This window comes from Rhinatrema bivittatum, chromosome 7 (genome assembly GCF_901001135.1).
Source record: "Rhinatrema bivittatum chromosome 7, aRhiBiv1.1, whole genome shotgun sequence".
NCBI lineage: Eukaryota > Metazoa > Chordata > Amphibia > Gymnophiona > Rhinatrematidae > Rhinatrema > Rhinatrema bivittatum.
The window spans coordinates 121,421,830-121,438,356 of NC_042621.1; the positions used below are offsets into that span (position 1 = coordinate 121,421,830).

The 16,527-nt window shown below is 42.3% G+C and overlaps 1 protein-coding gene across 2 annotated transcripts in view; it reads right to left on the bottom strand.

Annotated features, from left to right (window-relative positions):
* Nucleotides 1-4,457: 4,457 nt before the first annotated feature.
* Nucleotides 4,458-16,527, bottom strand: part of LRRC20 (leucine rich repeat containing 20) — a 384,326-nt gene continuing 372,256 nt past the window's right edge. For both annotated transcript variants that reach the window (XM_029609045.1, XM_029609044.1), the window contains exon 5: nucleotides 4,458-5,544. In XM_029609045.1, the coding sequence (XP_029464905.1) occupies nucleotides 5,387-5,544 (158 nt within the window). In that variant the 3' untranslated portion in view covers nucleotides 4,458-5,386. The remainder of the gene's footprint in view (nucleotides 5,545-16,527) is intronic.

The window sequence follows — 16,527 nt, forward strand, 5'->3', positions numbered from 1 at the left end:
CCCTAACCTCCTGCCTAACCTTCCTTCCCATCTCCTCCCCAACCCCTAAATCTTACCTACCTGGCCTGAATTTCTTTTTACTACTTGCTGCTTCTCGGGAGCAGAAGTAATTTACATGCACTGGCTGGCTGCCGGCGCGTGCTTCCCTGGGACAGCGGCTAATGGCCACTGACCCGGCCGGCCTCTGTCCCGTCCCTCCCCTGCCCATTTTTTCAGGGCCTGGCACTTGTGCATGAATCTGTACTTACACGCGTTGCCGGGCCCTTTTGAAAATTTGCGTGGCGCGTACAGGGCCCAGTCATATGTGTAAGTTCTAATTTTATGTGCGCCAGGCATTTAAAATTTGGCCGAAAATACACTGGAAGTTACAGGGCAACCTGCTTTTAGTTACTTTGGACTAATATTCTGGAATACTATTCCCTTGAATCTATGATCTGAATCTAATTTTTACAAGTTTCAGAAAGGTATTAAGACCTGGATGTTTAGACAAGATTTTAACCTAACTTAGGATGACCACTTGAAGTTACTTCATGCTGTTATTGTTACACTAGTTTTTATTTACTTAAATTTTTTTCTGTTTTTAAATTATTTTTGATGAATATTTTAATCTTAGATTTGTTTTAATATGTACATTACTTTGATGTCTATGTTTCGATTAGTATATTAAATAATAACTTACATTATACTACATACATTGCAGGCTCAAACAGAGTCAAGACATTTTACCCTGAGCCTGATGCAAAAGCCGCTGCCCCTGCTCCTGGTGATTCCAGATTGGTCTTCAAGGATTCAAAAGGGATTGCTCGAAACAGCACTATGTTCCCAGCAATTACAGCCTATGGGTTCAAGTCCCGCTGTTGCTCCTTGTGACCTTGGGCAAGTCACTTTACCCTACATTGCCTCAGGTACAAAAACTTAGATTGTAAGCCCTCTGGGGATAGAGAAATACCTACAGTACCTGAATGTAAACCGGTGTAATATCTCAATTGAGATGAATGTCGGTATATAAAAATAATAAATAAATAAATAAATAAATGGCTAGGAGGCCCACATTGAGGAATCCCACAAGAGACCCATAGGTTCTCTCCAAAGTCTACATATTGGATTTATTGGGTGAACAAACCCTGGAATCAATGGCGTAATGAGGAGGAGGGTAGGGGGTTGAGAACCGTTCATATCATTTTAATTTTCACGGGTGAACATGATAAGAAGCACATAAAAATTTCAAAAAATTGTTCTAACAAGTGGATTGACCTATGATTAAATATAAGGCAGAGTGGCAAATGGCTGTATAACATCACACAATGATGCCTATTATGATGGTCATTATTTATGCATTGATATAAATATGTAGATAGTGGGAAATTAGTTGCTCATAGAGGATTTCATTATTGATTGACAATTTCTATCAAAAAACGTGGTCATTCTAAGCATACTCAGTAGTGATTTCATGGATATATCTCTAACATTTTTCTCAGTGAATACTGAAGCAAAGAATTCATTTAGTCTTTCTGTTATGGCTTTGTGATTCCTAAGTGCCCCTTTTACCCCTTGATCATCTAATGGTCCATCTGACTCCTTTTTACCTTGAATGTACCTGAAAACGTTTCTACTTTCATGGCAAGCTTCTTTTCAAATTCTCTCTTTGCCTTCCTTATCATGCTTTGCTTCTGACTTGCCAGTGCTTATGCTGGTTCCTGTTCATGTTTTCTTCATTCAGATTCCTTTTCCATTTCTTGAAAAATGTTCTTTTAGCTATCATAGCCTCTCTCACCTCACCTTTTAACCATGCCTGTAATCATTTAGCCTTCCTGCCACCTTTTCCAATATGTGGAATTCATCTGGTCTGGGCTTCCAAGATGGTATTTTTAAACAACATCCATGCCTGCGCTAAACTCTTAACCTTTGCAGTTGCTCTTTCAGTTTTTTTCCTAACCATTTTCCTCATATTAGCATTGTCACTTTCTTGAAAGTTGTTTTCCTAACAGAATTCCTGTAATTCCTACATGGATATTATGCTGCCTTAAAAAAAGAATCCAAAATAAGTATAAAAATCAAGAGTGAAAGAGAGCAACCCTGCCTCATAGCTGTTTGTAAATGCACATCTGGGAAAAAAGTATTATTCACAAAAACTGAAGCTATAAGATTGCTATAAATTGTGTGAATGGCTTTAATAAACCACTTCCCAAATCCATAGCCCTTCAAAGTCTCAAATAAGAAAAGCCAGTTGACCCTATCAAATGTGTTTTCTGTATCAATGCTGACTACTAAATATGCTAATTTATGCCAAAGAGAAATTTCCAAGGAAGCTAGTATGGAACATATGTTAAAAACTGCATGTCTACCATTACAAATCCCACCTGTCCTGGGATCACTAGGTCTGGCAAAAACTGAGATAGGTGATCAGCTGTAATTTTGGACAATAATTTAAGGTCAAAATTCAATAATGAAATGTGTCTATAGAAAGTTGAACTGTGGGGTCCCTACCTAGTTTAGACAGAACTCTAATTCAAGCTCATTTTTAAAATGCATTTTGAAAAGAAAAAGGAAAAAATGAAGACAGTTTTTTTAAGGAACTGAATGATTATAACAGAAAGTGTAAAAAAAAAAAAAAAAAAAAGTTTGGCATTTTCACTGGTTTATGAAAGTCCCTATTTTATATTCTTTGAGGTTTATATTCCCAAAGAATATGTTTGTATGTGGTGTGAAATAGTAAATAATCGGGTAGATTTTCAAAGGGATATGCGCGTACCCCCCGAAAACCTACCCCAAACCCCCCCTGCGCACGCCGAGGCTATTTTGCATAGGCTCGGCGACGCACGCAAGCCCCGGGACGCGCGTAAATCCCGGGGCTTGCATGGAGGGGCGTGTCGGGGGGCGTGCCGGCAGTGATGCGGCGTTTCAGGGGTGGCGCCGCGGGGCGTGGTTTCAGCCCGGGGGCGTTCCGGGGGCGTGGCCTCCGGACCAGCCCCCGGGACCGGAACTTGGAGTGGGGCAGCTGGCCGGCAGGCGTAACTTTACCGACAAAGGTGGGGGGGGGGGGGGTTTAGATAGGGCCGGGGGGGGGGTTAGGTAGGGGAAGGAAAGGGAAGGTGCGGGGGGTGGAAGCGGCCTCGGAGGGAACGGAGGCAGCCTTGCGCACGCCAACCCCGGATTTTAATGGATACGCGCGTATCTATTAAAATCCCGCGAACAAAAGTACGCGATCGCGCTAATTTATAAAATCCGGCCCAATGTGTATAGCCAGGGGCAGCCCCCCAGTTCTACTCCCTGGGTGAGCCAGAGCTGGGAATGTTGTGTCGGCAGGATTCACATAGTCCCTTGATGGGAAGGAGTCATAGCCATCAATTAGCAGTAACACCTAGTGGCTGGAATTAGGATCCACATTAGCCTGGGTTCTCTGACCGAGGACTGTTGCTGCAATGATTGGGCAAAGTTGGGAGGCAGATATGAAAACAGGGGGGGGGGAACCCCCTCGGGTAGTCCTGCATGAAAGCTCAGGGAGCTATAGCCTAACCAAAGCTGTTCTGACTGAGTTGGATGAAGTAGGAAGCAACTGCCAGGTGAAAAAAAAATAGTAATAGAAAACTTTGCACTTTGCTGTGAATATCAGAGAACCTGCAAACTGTGATAGCCTAACAAGGGATTTATCAAGGGACCATCTAATGCAGTGCCGTTCTACGCATTTCACACTACTGCGTTCCAGAACATTCCAAGCACCAAAGTCAACTGGCATGTGAGCTCACTAAGGACTATATATTCTTTTCAGAATTAAATGCTAGTTTAGTTTAACAAGAAAGAAAAACAAACAGAGACAAGGAAACCAAACATCATTCAAGTATTTTAATTGATTTGTCAAGCAGATATAAAGAATATTAAGCATACAAAAAATTTAGGGGCAGATTTTAAATGTTACGCGCGTGGAGTACCTTTGTGCTCGCTACCCAGCGCGCACAAATGTACACCCGATTTTATAATATGCACGCGCTGCTGCGCGCATGTTATAAAATCAGGGGTCAGCGCGCGCAAGGGAGTAGACAGTTGTGCACCTTGCGTGTGCTGAGCCCAAGGGGAGCCCCGATGGCTTTCCCCGTTCCATCCAAGGCCGCTCCGAAATTGGAGGGAACTTTTTTCCGATCCCCCCCCCCCCACCTTTCCTTCCCTTTCTCTATCTAACCCACCTCCCAGCCCTAACTAAATCCCCCCTACCTTTTTTTCCAGGAGTTACGTCTGCCCAGCTGCCGGCGCGCCATGCCCCGGCACAGGCCACTGTGCCAGAGGACTCGGGACCACCCCCGGACCACCGCCACGCCTATGGCCCCCCCCTTCCCGAAGCCCCGGGACATACACTCGTCCTGGGGCTTGCGCACACCGCCGAGCCTATGCAAAATAGGCTCGGCACGCGCAGGGGTAGGTTTTGGGGCTTACGCGCTTAACCCTTTGAAAATCTACCCCTAAGTGTACTATTCTTGTTAACAGAAGAATCCTGCAGGTGCTGTGCTGAAAATTTCCAGAATGAAATAAAAATATTAAAAACTGCATTTCTCATTGAATACATACATCTATATGTATTTATGGCTAAATAATTAAAAATTCCCATAATTAATAGAATTGCATTTATCATAATTGATAATTCTTATAATTAATAAATACATCATTTATACTTAATCATCATATTTACCCTACCTGAGTATAGGGAAGGCATAAGATTTTTTTTGTTTCAGTACCTCAGCCCTATTTTTATGAGAATTGTAGTCTGTGTTATCAATTCAATAAATATTTCATACAATCAAGAGAAAAAAAACATGGGGAAGCAGCTACTATATGATTCGTTTTATTCCTGGCATTATTTAATGTCAGATTTTTCCCATAGGGTTACTGGGAGGGTAATGTGCATTGGCAGTTTTCACTCAGTTTCTTTTTCCACATGGGAGACAGGCCTAAACTTACTTTAACATTAGATGGATTCTTAAATAATCTTTATTGCACAGAAATTATACCTGTAGTGCAAAGAAAATAAAAACTTGCTTTTTTTTATTAAACACTTCTGATTCACAGTTTTCAAATACATATTTTTATTTGTACTGCAAAGAAAAAAAAATTGTCCAGTTAATAAGAACCAGAGGTGGACAACTCTAGTTAGCCCTTGTTTCTTTGTAATAAAGCATAAGTCCTAGTTAAATAAAATACCCACACAATAAGCATGTTACCTTCTCTCCCTATCTACTGTCTCTAAACCCCATCCTCCACCAATCACCCCCACCCTTTACCACAGCAAGTCAAATGCATGCAGGGTCGCTGCGCAGTTGCACATCTGTGGATGGTTCTGTGCGTTGTACATCTAGTGGAGGTGCACTGTGATTACAGATAATCCTTGATCTTCTCCCTAGGCCTGAGCTGCCGCTGGAACTTCCTCTAGAGATGTCAAAAGTTGGAAATTGATGAGGGATTTGAAGAGCGCCAGGCGATCACTGTTCAGGGGGTTGGATTTTAGGTTCAGGCAACGGATGGCCTTCATGGAGGTCAGCTTCTCCACAGGAACATCTGAATCAGAAAAAAGAAAAAGCAGAAGAGTTCACAAGCTTAGCATTTACCTACAGGTAATCAGGACATATCTGAATTAGATTTGATATATGTAGGTCTGTGAGTACCCATCTGTTATCATAAACCCTTCCTATGGATTGTCAAAAAAGGTTTGTTCCTAAACAAAAAAAATATGGCAATACCTACAATTAAGAAACTGACTTTCAAAAACAGAATTGATAAAATAATGATTTGACTTGGTCTCAGTTATACACACACACATGCATATGCAAAAGACTGCTTGCTTAGCGTTTTTGGCTTATTACCGTACCAATTCAAAAGAGCTGTATGTGATGAAGGGTGAGAGTCTAATGTGCACAGACTGGGAGAGGGACCTTGGGATATTAGTGTCTGGTGATCTGAAGGTGGCAAAGCAATGTGACAAGGCAATAGCTAAATCCAGAAGACTGCTGGGCTGTATAGAGAGAGGAATAACCAGTAAGAAAAAGGAGGTGATAATGCCCTTGTTCAGATCCTTGATGAGGCCTCACCTGGAGTACTGTGTTCAGTTTTGAAGACCATATTTCAAAAAGGAAAGAAGCAAGACACAGGTGGTCCAGAAAAGGGCAACCAAAATGATGTCTTTATTGGAAGACTTATGAAGAGAGGCTGAAGGATCTAAATATGTATACCCTGGGAGAGAGGAGATGCAGGGGAGATACAATACAGCCCTTCAGACACCTGAAAGGTTTTAAGGATGCATGTTTCTCGAACCTTTTCCACTGGAAAGCAAACAGTAGAACTAGTGGTCTCGATATGAAACTTCAAGGGTGGATGACAGAACCAATGTCAGGAAATATTTCTTCAAAGAGAGGGTGGCGGATGCCTTGAATGCCCTTCCAGAAGAAACGAAGACAAAAACAGTAAACAAATTCAGAAAGGCATGGGATAAACACTGTGGATCCCTAAAGCCTAGAGTTGGAAATGACGAAAAGTGTGAATGAGGGTAACCAGCATGAAGCAGCAGCTACTACCCCTAACAGAAGCCATGGGGATTACTACCCTTAACCGAATAGTTTTCATGATTTTGATGCAACTTCAGCATCGCTCTCTGCTTTGATGTGTGTTTGTGGCGGGGCGGGGGGGGGGGGGGGCGGAATTGGATTCAGACAACATCCAACACTAGGCCCTGACTTTTACCTTCCAGGGTACTGATACACATAAGGGAAAAAGCTCAGGACCGCTTCCGCAGCGAAGTCCAAAAGCACAGCTTGTTGCTAGCAGTAATTCTGTTATGGGTTTGACACAGTTGCTTGGTTTTCATTGCTAATATTACTACCCTTAACATAAGACTTGGGGGTAACCTGAATGGAGAGGCAGTTACATGGGGAATCCTGCACGGAGTGGCAGTTACTACCATAAGGGGCTTAGTGGGTAGACTGGATGGACTATTTGGTCTTATTCTACTGTCATTACTATGTTACAGAAGTCAGCATTAATAATTTTTCATAGACATATGCAGATGTAGGAAAAAATGTGGAATGGGTCATTTTAAAGGGGGACTTTGACAATGTGCTACACCAATGATCAACCTCTGCACTGGACAGCAATACTACACCATCTTATTGCAAACAAAATACTTCACAAAAAGTAGAAAACAGCAGATGAGTTGGATAAGGCAGACTCCAATATGTCAGATTGTTGCAGAGACAGTAATAACAAGGCTTATTCAAACATATGCTCTGAGATTTCCCTTGGCTCTGGCTGTCTGTTCAGTCTTCTTGAATGAACAGTTATCTCCTCTGTATCTCATGCCCTAGCCTGGGCTTTACTGTGACTGGAGGAGGGGGAAGAATGGGGGATGAGAAATGTTTCCGTTCAGAAACTAAGTTCCAAATTCAGTGTGTACAGTTTATGCCCTGCTTAATAGCCAACTTTTGGAAACAGATGTGCTGGTATATTAAAAGCTATGAAAAATATTGACTTTCAAAGAAAGATTTCAAATACAGTATTGTAGGGTGAACTGGTAGAACTCTCTCTGAGGGGGGCCTTGCAACTGTCCCCAAATATTTTCCTTTCCTGTCTTTGGGGGTTCTGCATTTGTGGGGTCCTCCCTATCTTTTGGGCCATCCCCTTAAGGGATCGGCTCAGTGAAGCCTATATATATTCTTTTCTGAGCATGCTCAAGAGGTTCCCCTGGGAGACTCTTCTAGGTTGGAGAAGAGAGGAGATTCTTGTAGTGGTGGTTATTGGTAGGCTTTGCAGCTCACCAATGAAGCGGTGTGTAGTGAATGGAAGGTTTTCTACTTTTTGATCAGTTCCTGATACAAGGATCAGTTTCCCCTTGGTGGAAGGTTCTGGAGACCCAATGAATCTATTCTATGATCAGTCAACAGTGGGTTAAGTGCATTTGGAGTATGAACATCATTTCTGACCGGGTATCCTGATAAGAGGGCCGGCAATACTCTTTTTGGCAGGACTGGGTTTTGATGGTGGTTGCTTTCCCGTGACCAGTCAATAGGGGCATAGATTAGTATTTTGGAAAAAGTTTTGTACTAAGACTGGAGGCAGCAAGGTTTTGAACTTATTTCCCCTCTTCAGCGTATGCCAGGGGAGGAAGAGAATTTCTCCATATTTTATGGGGAGGGATTTTGTCTGGACACTGATTCAGAGAAAGCTAGAGGAGCTGTAAGAACATGCACAATGGAGAAAGAGTCCGTGGTTTTTGAGTTATAATTTTTATGTTGCTGTTTATGATTTTTGCCATCTTAGCCTGAATTTTATTTTTCAAGTTAAAGTAAACTCTCTCTGTTGAACACCACATCTGACTCTTTGCCATGCTTGCGGTGCCTATTTCATCAGGACTCTTCTACAAATGAGCACCAGCTGATTAGTGACCCCACTACTGCACTAAGGGCCCCAGAAGTGTATACTTCCTCCCTGACGCTGAACCCCAGCATCCCAGGAGCTACAGAAGGAGAGATCCGGGTCATTAGTGAACAGTCCTGGGAACTATATGGCCCCTAGCGAAGAGGGGGGTCTCGGTACATGAACATAGGGAGGAGGGATACTGCAGATCAGCACTGATGTGCATTTTATTTATTTTTTTAATCTATATGCCACATTATCTAATACAAGTAGTAAAAGCTGGTTGAAGGACGGGGAAATATTTGATGCATAGGAAGTGCATAATTGAGATGTGTGGTGGTAGAGGGTGAGGGCTGAGTTTGAGTGTGCTGCGTGGTAGAAGAGAGGGGATTGGATAATTCAGAGAAAGAAAGGGGCAGAGTTAGAGAGTATATCCAGAGAGAGGGAGGGGCAGTACTCAATTTGCATACTGTATGTGGTACTAGAGTAGCATTTTTTAAACTCATGCAATAATTGTGCTACCGTTTCTACTTCAAAACAGTATTGCATTGGATAGTACTAAGTCCAGTACACGGAACTGGTGCTTTTTTGTGTGAGAAAGGAATGTAGATGCGCCATTGGTATAAAATGTAGTGAGATTCATAGGTTTAACATTTCATGAGATGCTGTAGTTCATAGGTATATTAATTAGAGCATCTGCTGGTACTATGACTGGCTCTATTAACATCAGGGAGGACAACTTTCAAAGAACTCTGTGCAGCCCCATTTACAAATGTATATGACTGCGCAGAGATCTACTACAGTATTTCATAGCCTGCATGTTTCAGATATGCAAGGATTATGTCTACCCCCTAATATACACACATATATTTCCTTACGTGTGAACACCTGAAATGCATTGAAAGCGCACATTTCCCTACCTATTTTAAAAACATACGCACATATATTTTCTCCACGAATGAAACTGACACTCCCTCATCTATAATTCTGTTTTATATGCGGAAGTCAGTATAGTTTCAAACACGCGCATGTAATTGAAATTACCAGTTTGCCGATACCTCTCCCAGTTCACCCAGTCCATCTCCAGGTCATTGAGAACTTCACTCTGAATTTCCTCAAGTTCACCAGGCCTCCCACCCAACCAAGAGTAGGCAATAGATGATCATGATATCAACTGCGTAATATAATTAGCAGGTGTAAAATTACACGAATAAGCTGGCAAAATTATTCACGTCAAGTCTCTTATAAAATAACAGATCTGCTTGGCTCCATCCTGGAATGCTCTAGACTGTCCCTTTTTTTTTCACATGTACAGTAAAAGTGCATGTGAAACTGAAAATATACATGTATTTATTTAAAAGTTTTTATATACTGCGCCAAGGGATAATATTTTATCCGTCTAGGCAGTGCACATAATAAAAACATACATAATTTCATAACATACATAATGTATGTGCATAAGTAACTTGTGATTGCAAGTTACTTATGCACATATGTGCTAATTTTCCATGTGAAATATCTTTGAAAATGTACCTCAAAGTGTGTAATATATAGAATAAGTAACAAAATTTGATCAGCTTCATTCATTCAACTGATATATTGGAAAAGTGAGAAAGGAGATGGTCAGAATCACTGTTATAATATCAAAAAATTCTGAGCATTGGATAAAATCAATTAAATAATGCATTAATTGCTTATAAGGTCCTAGTAGATATTAACTGCTTATTAGGCCCTAATAGTAAAAATGACAAAGTAGACTGCACTCAAAAGCTCAGGCTTCAATAAATTGGTTAGTCTCTAAGGTGCCACCTGACTCCTATCATTTTTGCTACACTAGACTACATGACTATTCCTCTGAAGAGCCATAATAATAGGTGCATCGTACAATGCTGAATGTTCTGGCAGCACCACTAACTTTGGTGCCGGAGCTATTTGAAACAGTCCTCTCTGTTGATTGGCAGGCTGACTGGCACACATTATAGCATTGCATGTAGTGCAACCTATTAATACCAATACTGAGTCTTAGGATCTGCATCCTGAACAGAAGTACAAATGAAGGTACTGAATATGACAAGCAGGAACAGTAGGAGGTTTATTATAGCATTATGCCTTATTACAATGCAGCACAGAACTGCATCAAAAAATTAATAGAGACATGGGCTGAGTCATTTCTCTTTATGCCTCACCAACCATCCGAGAAACCCAACTGTCAGCGAGAAAAATGACCACTGTAATTTTTCATCTTTCCATTTTATCTTCAGGTATTTCTAGCTGCTTGGCTTCCTGGAAGCCCCTGGGCTACTTCTAATTTAAACATCTGTCATTTTTTCCTATAACATCAAATCAAGATGCAGTTATCTCAGAAATTATTTATCATATGCACAAACAAAACAGTGTTAATATCTCAGGAAAACTGAGACTGATAGCTTTTATCTGATATCAGATGTATGTCTGACAAACAAGCCCAGAGAAATCAGCTTCAAAGCTACAAGAGACATAACGGCTGCCTCTGCCTCTATGAAAGGAGTTTGTACATTACTTTTTCTGGTTCAAATGTAGGGTTTAAAACCTCATTTAGCAGTAGTGGTGCTGGTAAATACCTTGTCTGTTTTTAATTTCATTTATTTATATTTATAAGCCACATTTTATAAATATGCGATCTAATCAAAGCCACTTACAAGAATAACAAAGCATAATCACATAAAAACCACCTCAACATAAACATTAAAATAAACTACAGCGTCTTGTCTTTTCTTCTAGCACTCGGACTGTGATCTTAAAACAGCCAGACACCAGTTCCCATAGTTGAAAAGGCCAGCTATTGGCTCCCATTCTCAAACACACAGGCCTAGGCAATCCCAGCCCACCATGACATTCTTAGAGGATACTGCACTGGTTTGCTGTTACATTGTATAGAACAGTGGTTCTCAACCGGTGTGTCGCGACACACCGGTGTGTTGCCAAGCACACATATTTCCCGATCTTCCTCTGCTCCTCTTACCCCAAGGCTTAAAATGCTGATAGCCAGGATCCAAGATGGCGATGGAACACTAGCAGCGTGAGCGTGGTGCTCTTAGCTTTGCGAATTTTCTTGAAACAATTTCCTTGTAATGCCCCATTTGGCCAGGAAAAGGCGAGCCCGGGAGAAAACCTTCCCTGGGGCCATTCCTGAGATGCCAAGAATGGGCCCCATGGATGCCCACGTCCTTCGAGGAGCAGTTTCATCGGGATTGGAGTCGCGGGAGCAGGGAACAGAAGGAGAGGAGCTGAGTTTCCTGCCGGACTCCGAGACTACGCTATTCCCGATGTTGAGGGAGGCGCCAAGGAATCCAGCGACGCTGTGAGACTGGGATGGTGACCCGGAAGCCCTGCTGACCGAAAGTGTTCATGGGGAGAGCCGGCCAGGAGTTTGCCGCCGGGAGAAAGTGGAGTGGAAGAACAGCCTGGAGGGCATGAAGCTATCCTTGGCAGCCCAGATAGAGGCGGATTGGAGTTGAACCAATTGGGGAGCACATCCACACCACAGCAGCTAAGTTTACATATTTCTTCTTATTGCCCACAAAGACTGGGACAAATAACTTTGGAATTATTATGGGAAACTATGGTTGAGCTTGGGAATCTGATGATAAAACAAACGGAGCCACTTAGATTTAAAATTGACGATCATGAAGCTCGAATTAAATCTTTAGAAAATACAGTGAAAATTATCAACACACATGAGTCTGAGAAGAAAGTATTGTTTGAATCTGTGAAACATAAGCAAGAACATACAGTTAAAGATAATTTGGCTTTACTAAATAAAATTGAGAATATGGAGAACTTGTTAAAAAATAAAAATCTTTGAATAATCAATTTTCCTAAGGTTTCTCACATAATACCAAGAGATATGTTTAATAAATATCTACAGGAAATATTGAAAGTGTCCTCAGATCAAATTCCACCTCTCACTCGAGCATTTTATGTTCCTGTGAGAGAGGATTTAAGAAAGGTGTCTGGTGAGATTCCTGGTCTCGTGAAGAAACCAGCTGAAGAAAATAATGGAGCCGTAGCTTTGAAACTTACAGACTTCTTGGAAACATCAGATCAAACCCAAGCTCAATCAGCAACTCTGATAGTCAATTTTGCTCTGGAAATGGATAAGGAATGGATTTTGAAGTTATTCTTTAAACATCGTTCTGAAAAATTTATGGGGATGCAAGTCAGGATTTTTCCAGACGTGTCCAAATCCACTCAGAAAAGGAGGAAGCAGTTTTTGATATTAAGACCCCAGGTTCTACAGATGGGTGCAACTTTTACGTTAAGATTTCCTTGCAGATGCTTAATTAAGTTTAGAGATAGATCATTTCTTTTTTTCCTGCCATCCCAATTAACACAGTTTTTGTGTGATAATTCTTAAATACAGGTGTTTAAGCACCCATGACTTAACCTTAACGCCTTGATAATGTCTGTGGTTGTTCCACCTCCTAATACTTAGATATAGCTCCTGCCGCTGCTAAGTTAAAATATAACATATGATTATGATTTAAGATGAACATTTGGATCCTATATTGTGGACTTGAAATGCTTACATAATTTTTTGTAATTTCCTTTATCTTTTTCTTCATGATAGTTACAAATGTATGCATGTGATTTATTGTCAAGAGAATTCTCTTGATGTAATTGTTAAAAATTAATAAAGATTAAATTTAAAAATAAAATGCTGATAGCCTGGGCGGAACAGGGCAGGAGAGCTGGAGTCAGCGGCACCAGCATGGTCTCTTCTTCCTGTCCGTCCCCTCCGTCCCCCCCTGCAGCCCGGAAGAAGAAGTGAAGTGCAGCAACCGCGTGCGTGGGAAGAAGAGACCATGCTAGGGTGGGCAGCATAGGTCCGTGGAAGAGAAGAGAGAATGAGCAGGGCAGCGCAGAGCAAAAGAGGAGTAACGTCAGCCCCGTGGCCAATGGGACTCCTTTCTCAAGGCCATGAGGGCTGAAAGTGTAGGAGGCTGATGCTGCCGTTAGGCATGGAAGTGTAGGAGGCTGTTCCTGCCACTAGTTTTGTGGGGGGGAGAGAGAGAGAGTGAGTAAGCAAGCATAAGTGTTTGAGATCCTGTGTGTGTGTGAAACAGCATATATGTGACTGATTGAGAGCCTGTATGTGTAAGTGTGTGATTAAAAGCCTGTGTGAGAGAGAGAGATAGCATGAATGTAAGTTTGTGATTGAAAACCTGTTTGTGTGTGTGATTGAGATCCTGTGTGTGTGAGAGAGATCATGTGTATGTATGATTAAGAGCCTGTGTGTATAAGTAAGAGAGAAAGCATGTGTGTCTGTGTGTGATTGAGAGCTGGTTTAGGTGAGAAAGCATGTGAGTAAGTGATTGAGAACCCATATGCAAGTGATAGAAAGAGAGAGTTAGCATTGTGTAAGTGTGTGAATGAGAGTCTAAGTGAGTGAGAGAGACAGCATGTATGTAAGTTACTGATTGAAAACCTGTGTGTAAGTGTGAAAAGATAGACAGCATGTGTGTAAATATGTGCTTAAGAGCCTATATAAGTGAGAGAAAAAGCATGTGTATATGTGAGTGACTGATAGCCTATGTAAGTGAGAGAGCATGTGCAATGTGTGTGACAGAGCCAGTGTGAGAGAGAGAGAGCTTGTGTGTGACAGAGAGCTTGTGTGTGACAGAGAGAGGAGAAAGTTGCAAGCAAACCATTCCTCCTTCTGCTAATTCAAAACAATCTCAGGGCACCTGGATATCAAATATTCCTAGGTATGCAGAGCAAAGCATTTTTTATCCTTATTTTTCATTTTTGGGTCTTTGAGTCTGCTATTTTGAAATATTGTATTGGTATCTAGAAAATTTTGATAAGAGTTATCAATTATTGGATATTCCATTCATCAGCTGTTTTGAAATCTGTTCTTTTTGTTAGTATGGTTTTATTGCTATTGATTTTATATTTCTTGATTTGTTTTATGAGGACTAGTGATGTTTCTCTTTTTTTCCTTTGTTACACTGCATACAGAGACTCTTGCTTGTTGTGGTTTCCAATTCAGTTTTTGTCTGCATGCTTCTAGTTATACTTTATGGTCTCTTTATTCTTTGTTAGGTGAGGGTCTGCACATGTGACTGAGGTGAGGTATTCTGCTGGCATGTAGTTACCAGTAGAGATGTGAATCGGAACCGGAATCTGATCGGTTCCGGTTCCGATCCAAATCCGATCCAAATCCCCCACCCTCCCGAACCCCCCAAATTACCTGGTGGTCCAGCGGGAGCGCGGGGAGCGATCTCCCCCTCTCAGGCCATTGGCTGCGTTAATAAAAATGGTGCCGATGGCCCTTTGCCCTTACCATGTGACAGGGCAAAGGTAGCGCTGGCGCCATTTTGAATATTGGCAATACGGCCTGAGTGCAGGAGATCGCTCCCGGACCCCCAGGGACTTTTGGCCAGCTTGGGGGGGCCTCCTGACCCCCACAAGACTTGCCAAAAGATCACTCCCCGCGCTCCCACTGGACCACCAGGTAATTTTAAAAGATTTGGGGGGGGGGGGGAGCTAAGGGGGTCATTTTAAAGGGTCGGGTGGGTTTTTCTTTTTTTTTTTTATCGGGCCATCGCCGCCATTTATATTAGTGGCAGCCAAAATGGCGCCGATGGCCCGAGAGCGGGAGATCGCGCCAGGACCCCCCTACTGGACCACCAGGTAATTTAAAACATTTTGGGGGGGTTCGGGAGGGTGGGGGATTTGTTTTAAAGGGTCGGGGTGGTTTTGGTGTGCCGGTTTTCCCACCCTCCCCCCTCCCTCGATTTACGATTTTTCACGATAAATCGGGGGAATTTCTATTGTATCGCGACTCTAACGATTTTTGACGATTTAAAAAATATCTGACAATTTTTTTAAATCGTCAAAAAACGATTCACATCCCTAGTTACCAGTAGGGCTCTATAGCAGCCTGACTTGGTCTGTTTTCCTAATAGGAGGTGTATTGGCATCTTAAGGCCTAGTGTAATATTTTCAGTGTTGCCTTTTCTTAGGTCAGGTGCTTACAGTTTGAGTGCTGGAAATTGGTGCTGTTTTGGTATGGGATTTATTTATTTATGCAATTTCTGTTCAGACAGAGTACTTATCTTTCTCCTGTGTCATTCTTAACAATAAAAATAATATTGGGCCTTTATTATTATTATTTTTTTTTTTATTTCCGCTGTGAATTGTAATGAGCAGTAAGTCACACATTGAGTGTGGTCTGTCAGGTGTGTCACAATGGGAAAAAGGTTGAGAACCACTGGTATAGAATATAGCAGCTGGCCGGTAAGTGGTTTGCTATGCCTGTACTAACCAGACCTCACTCTGCTTAACTTCTATAATGTATGCTGTTTGGATTCAGGTTCACCCATGGTGATATTGCTGGGCATTTAGCACTACTTTTATTAAATTTAATACACATTTTCCTAGCGTGTAGACAGATGGGCTCAGGACCTATAAGTTTATGCTCCCCTGCCAGCAGATGGAGACGGAGCAAGCTGATGTCACAGTACATATAAGCCCTGCAGTGACCCCAGGCTGCCAGTATTCTCCATCTCCAGCAGATGTTGGACATGCATCTCTCTATGGGACTACTTTGAGCAATTTTCAAACATCCCAGTCGTTGGAATATCTGGGGGTCCAGTTCGACACAGGAAAGGACAGAGTTTTCCTATTGGAAGTTCGGATCCAGAGATTGATGTTTCAAGTGCATCAGTTGATGAACACCATACCCCCGATGATGTGGTCCTACTTACAGGTACTCGGCTTGATGGCAACTACGCTGGAAGTGGTGCCGTGGGCAAGGGAACATATGTGTCCTCTTCAGCGCTCTCTGCTATCTCGATGGAACCCGCAGTCTCAGGATTATGCGGTTTGGCTCCACTTGCCGATGGAAATCTGCTCCCGCCTGCAGTGGTGGTTGTAGGAAGATCATCTGAGAAAGGAAGTTCCCTTGTCCTCTCCGGCCTGGTTGGTACTTATGACAGATGTGAGTCTCCATGGTTGGGGGGCTCAATGGCTGAAGTTAAACAGCCCTGGGGCGCTGGAATGCTGAGGAGTCCCACTGGAACATCAATCACTTGGAGGCCTGGGCGGTACGGCTGGAATGCTTGCAGTTCAGCCACAGGCTGCAGAATCAAG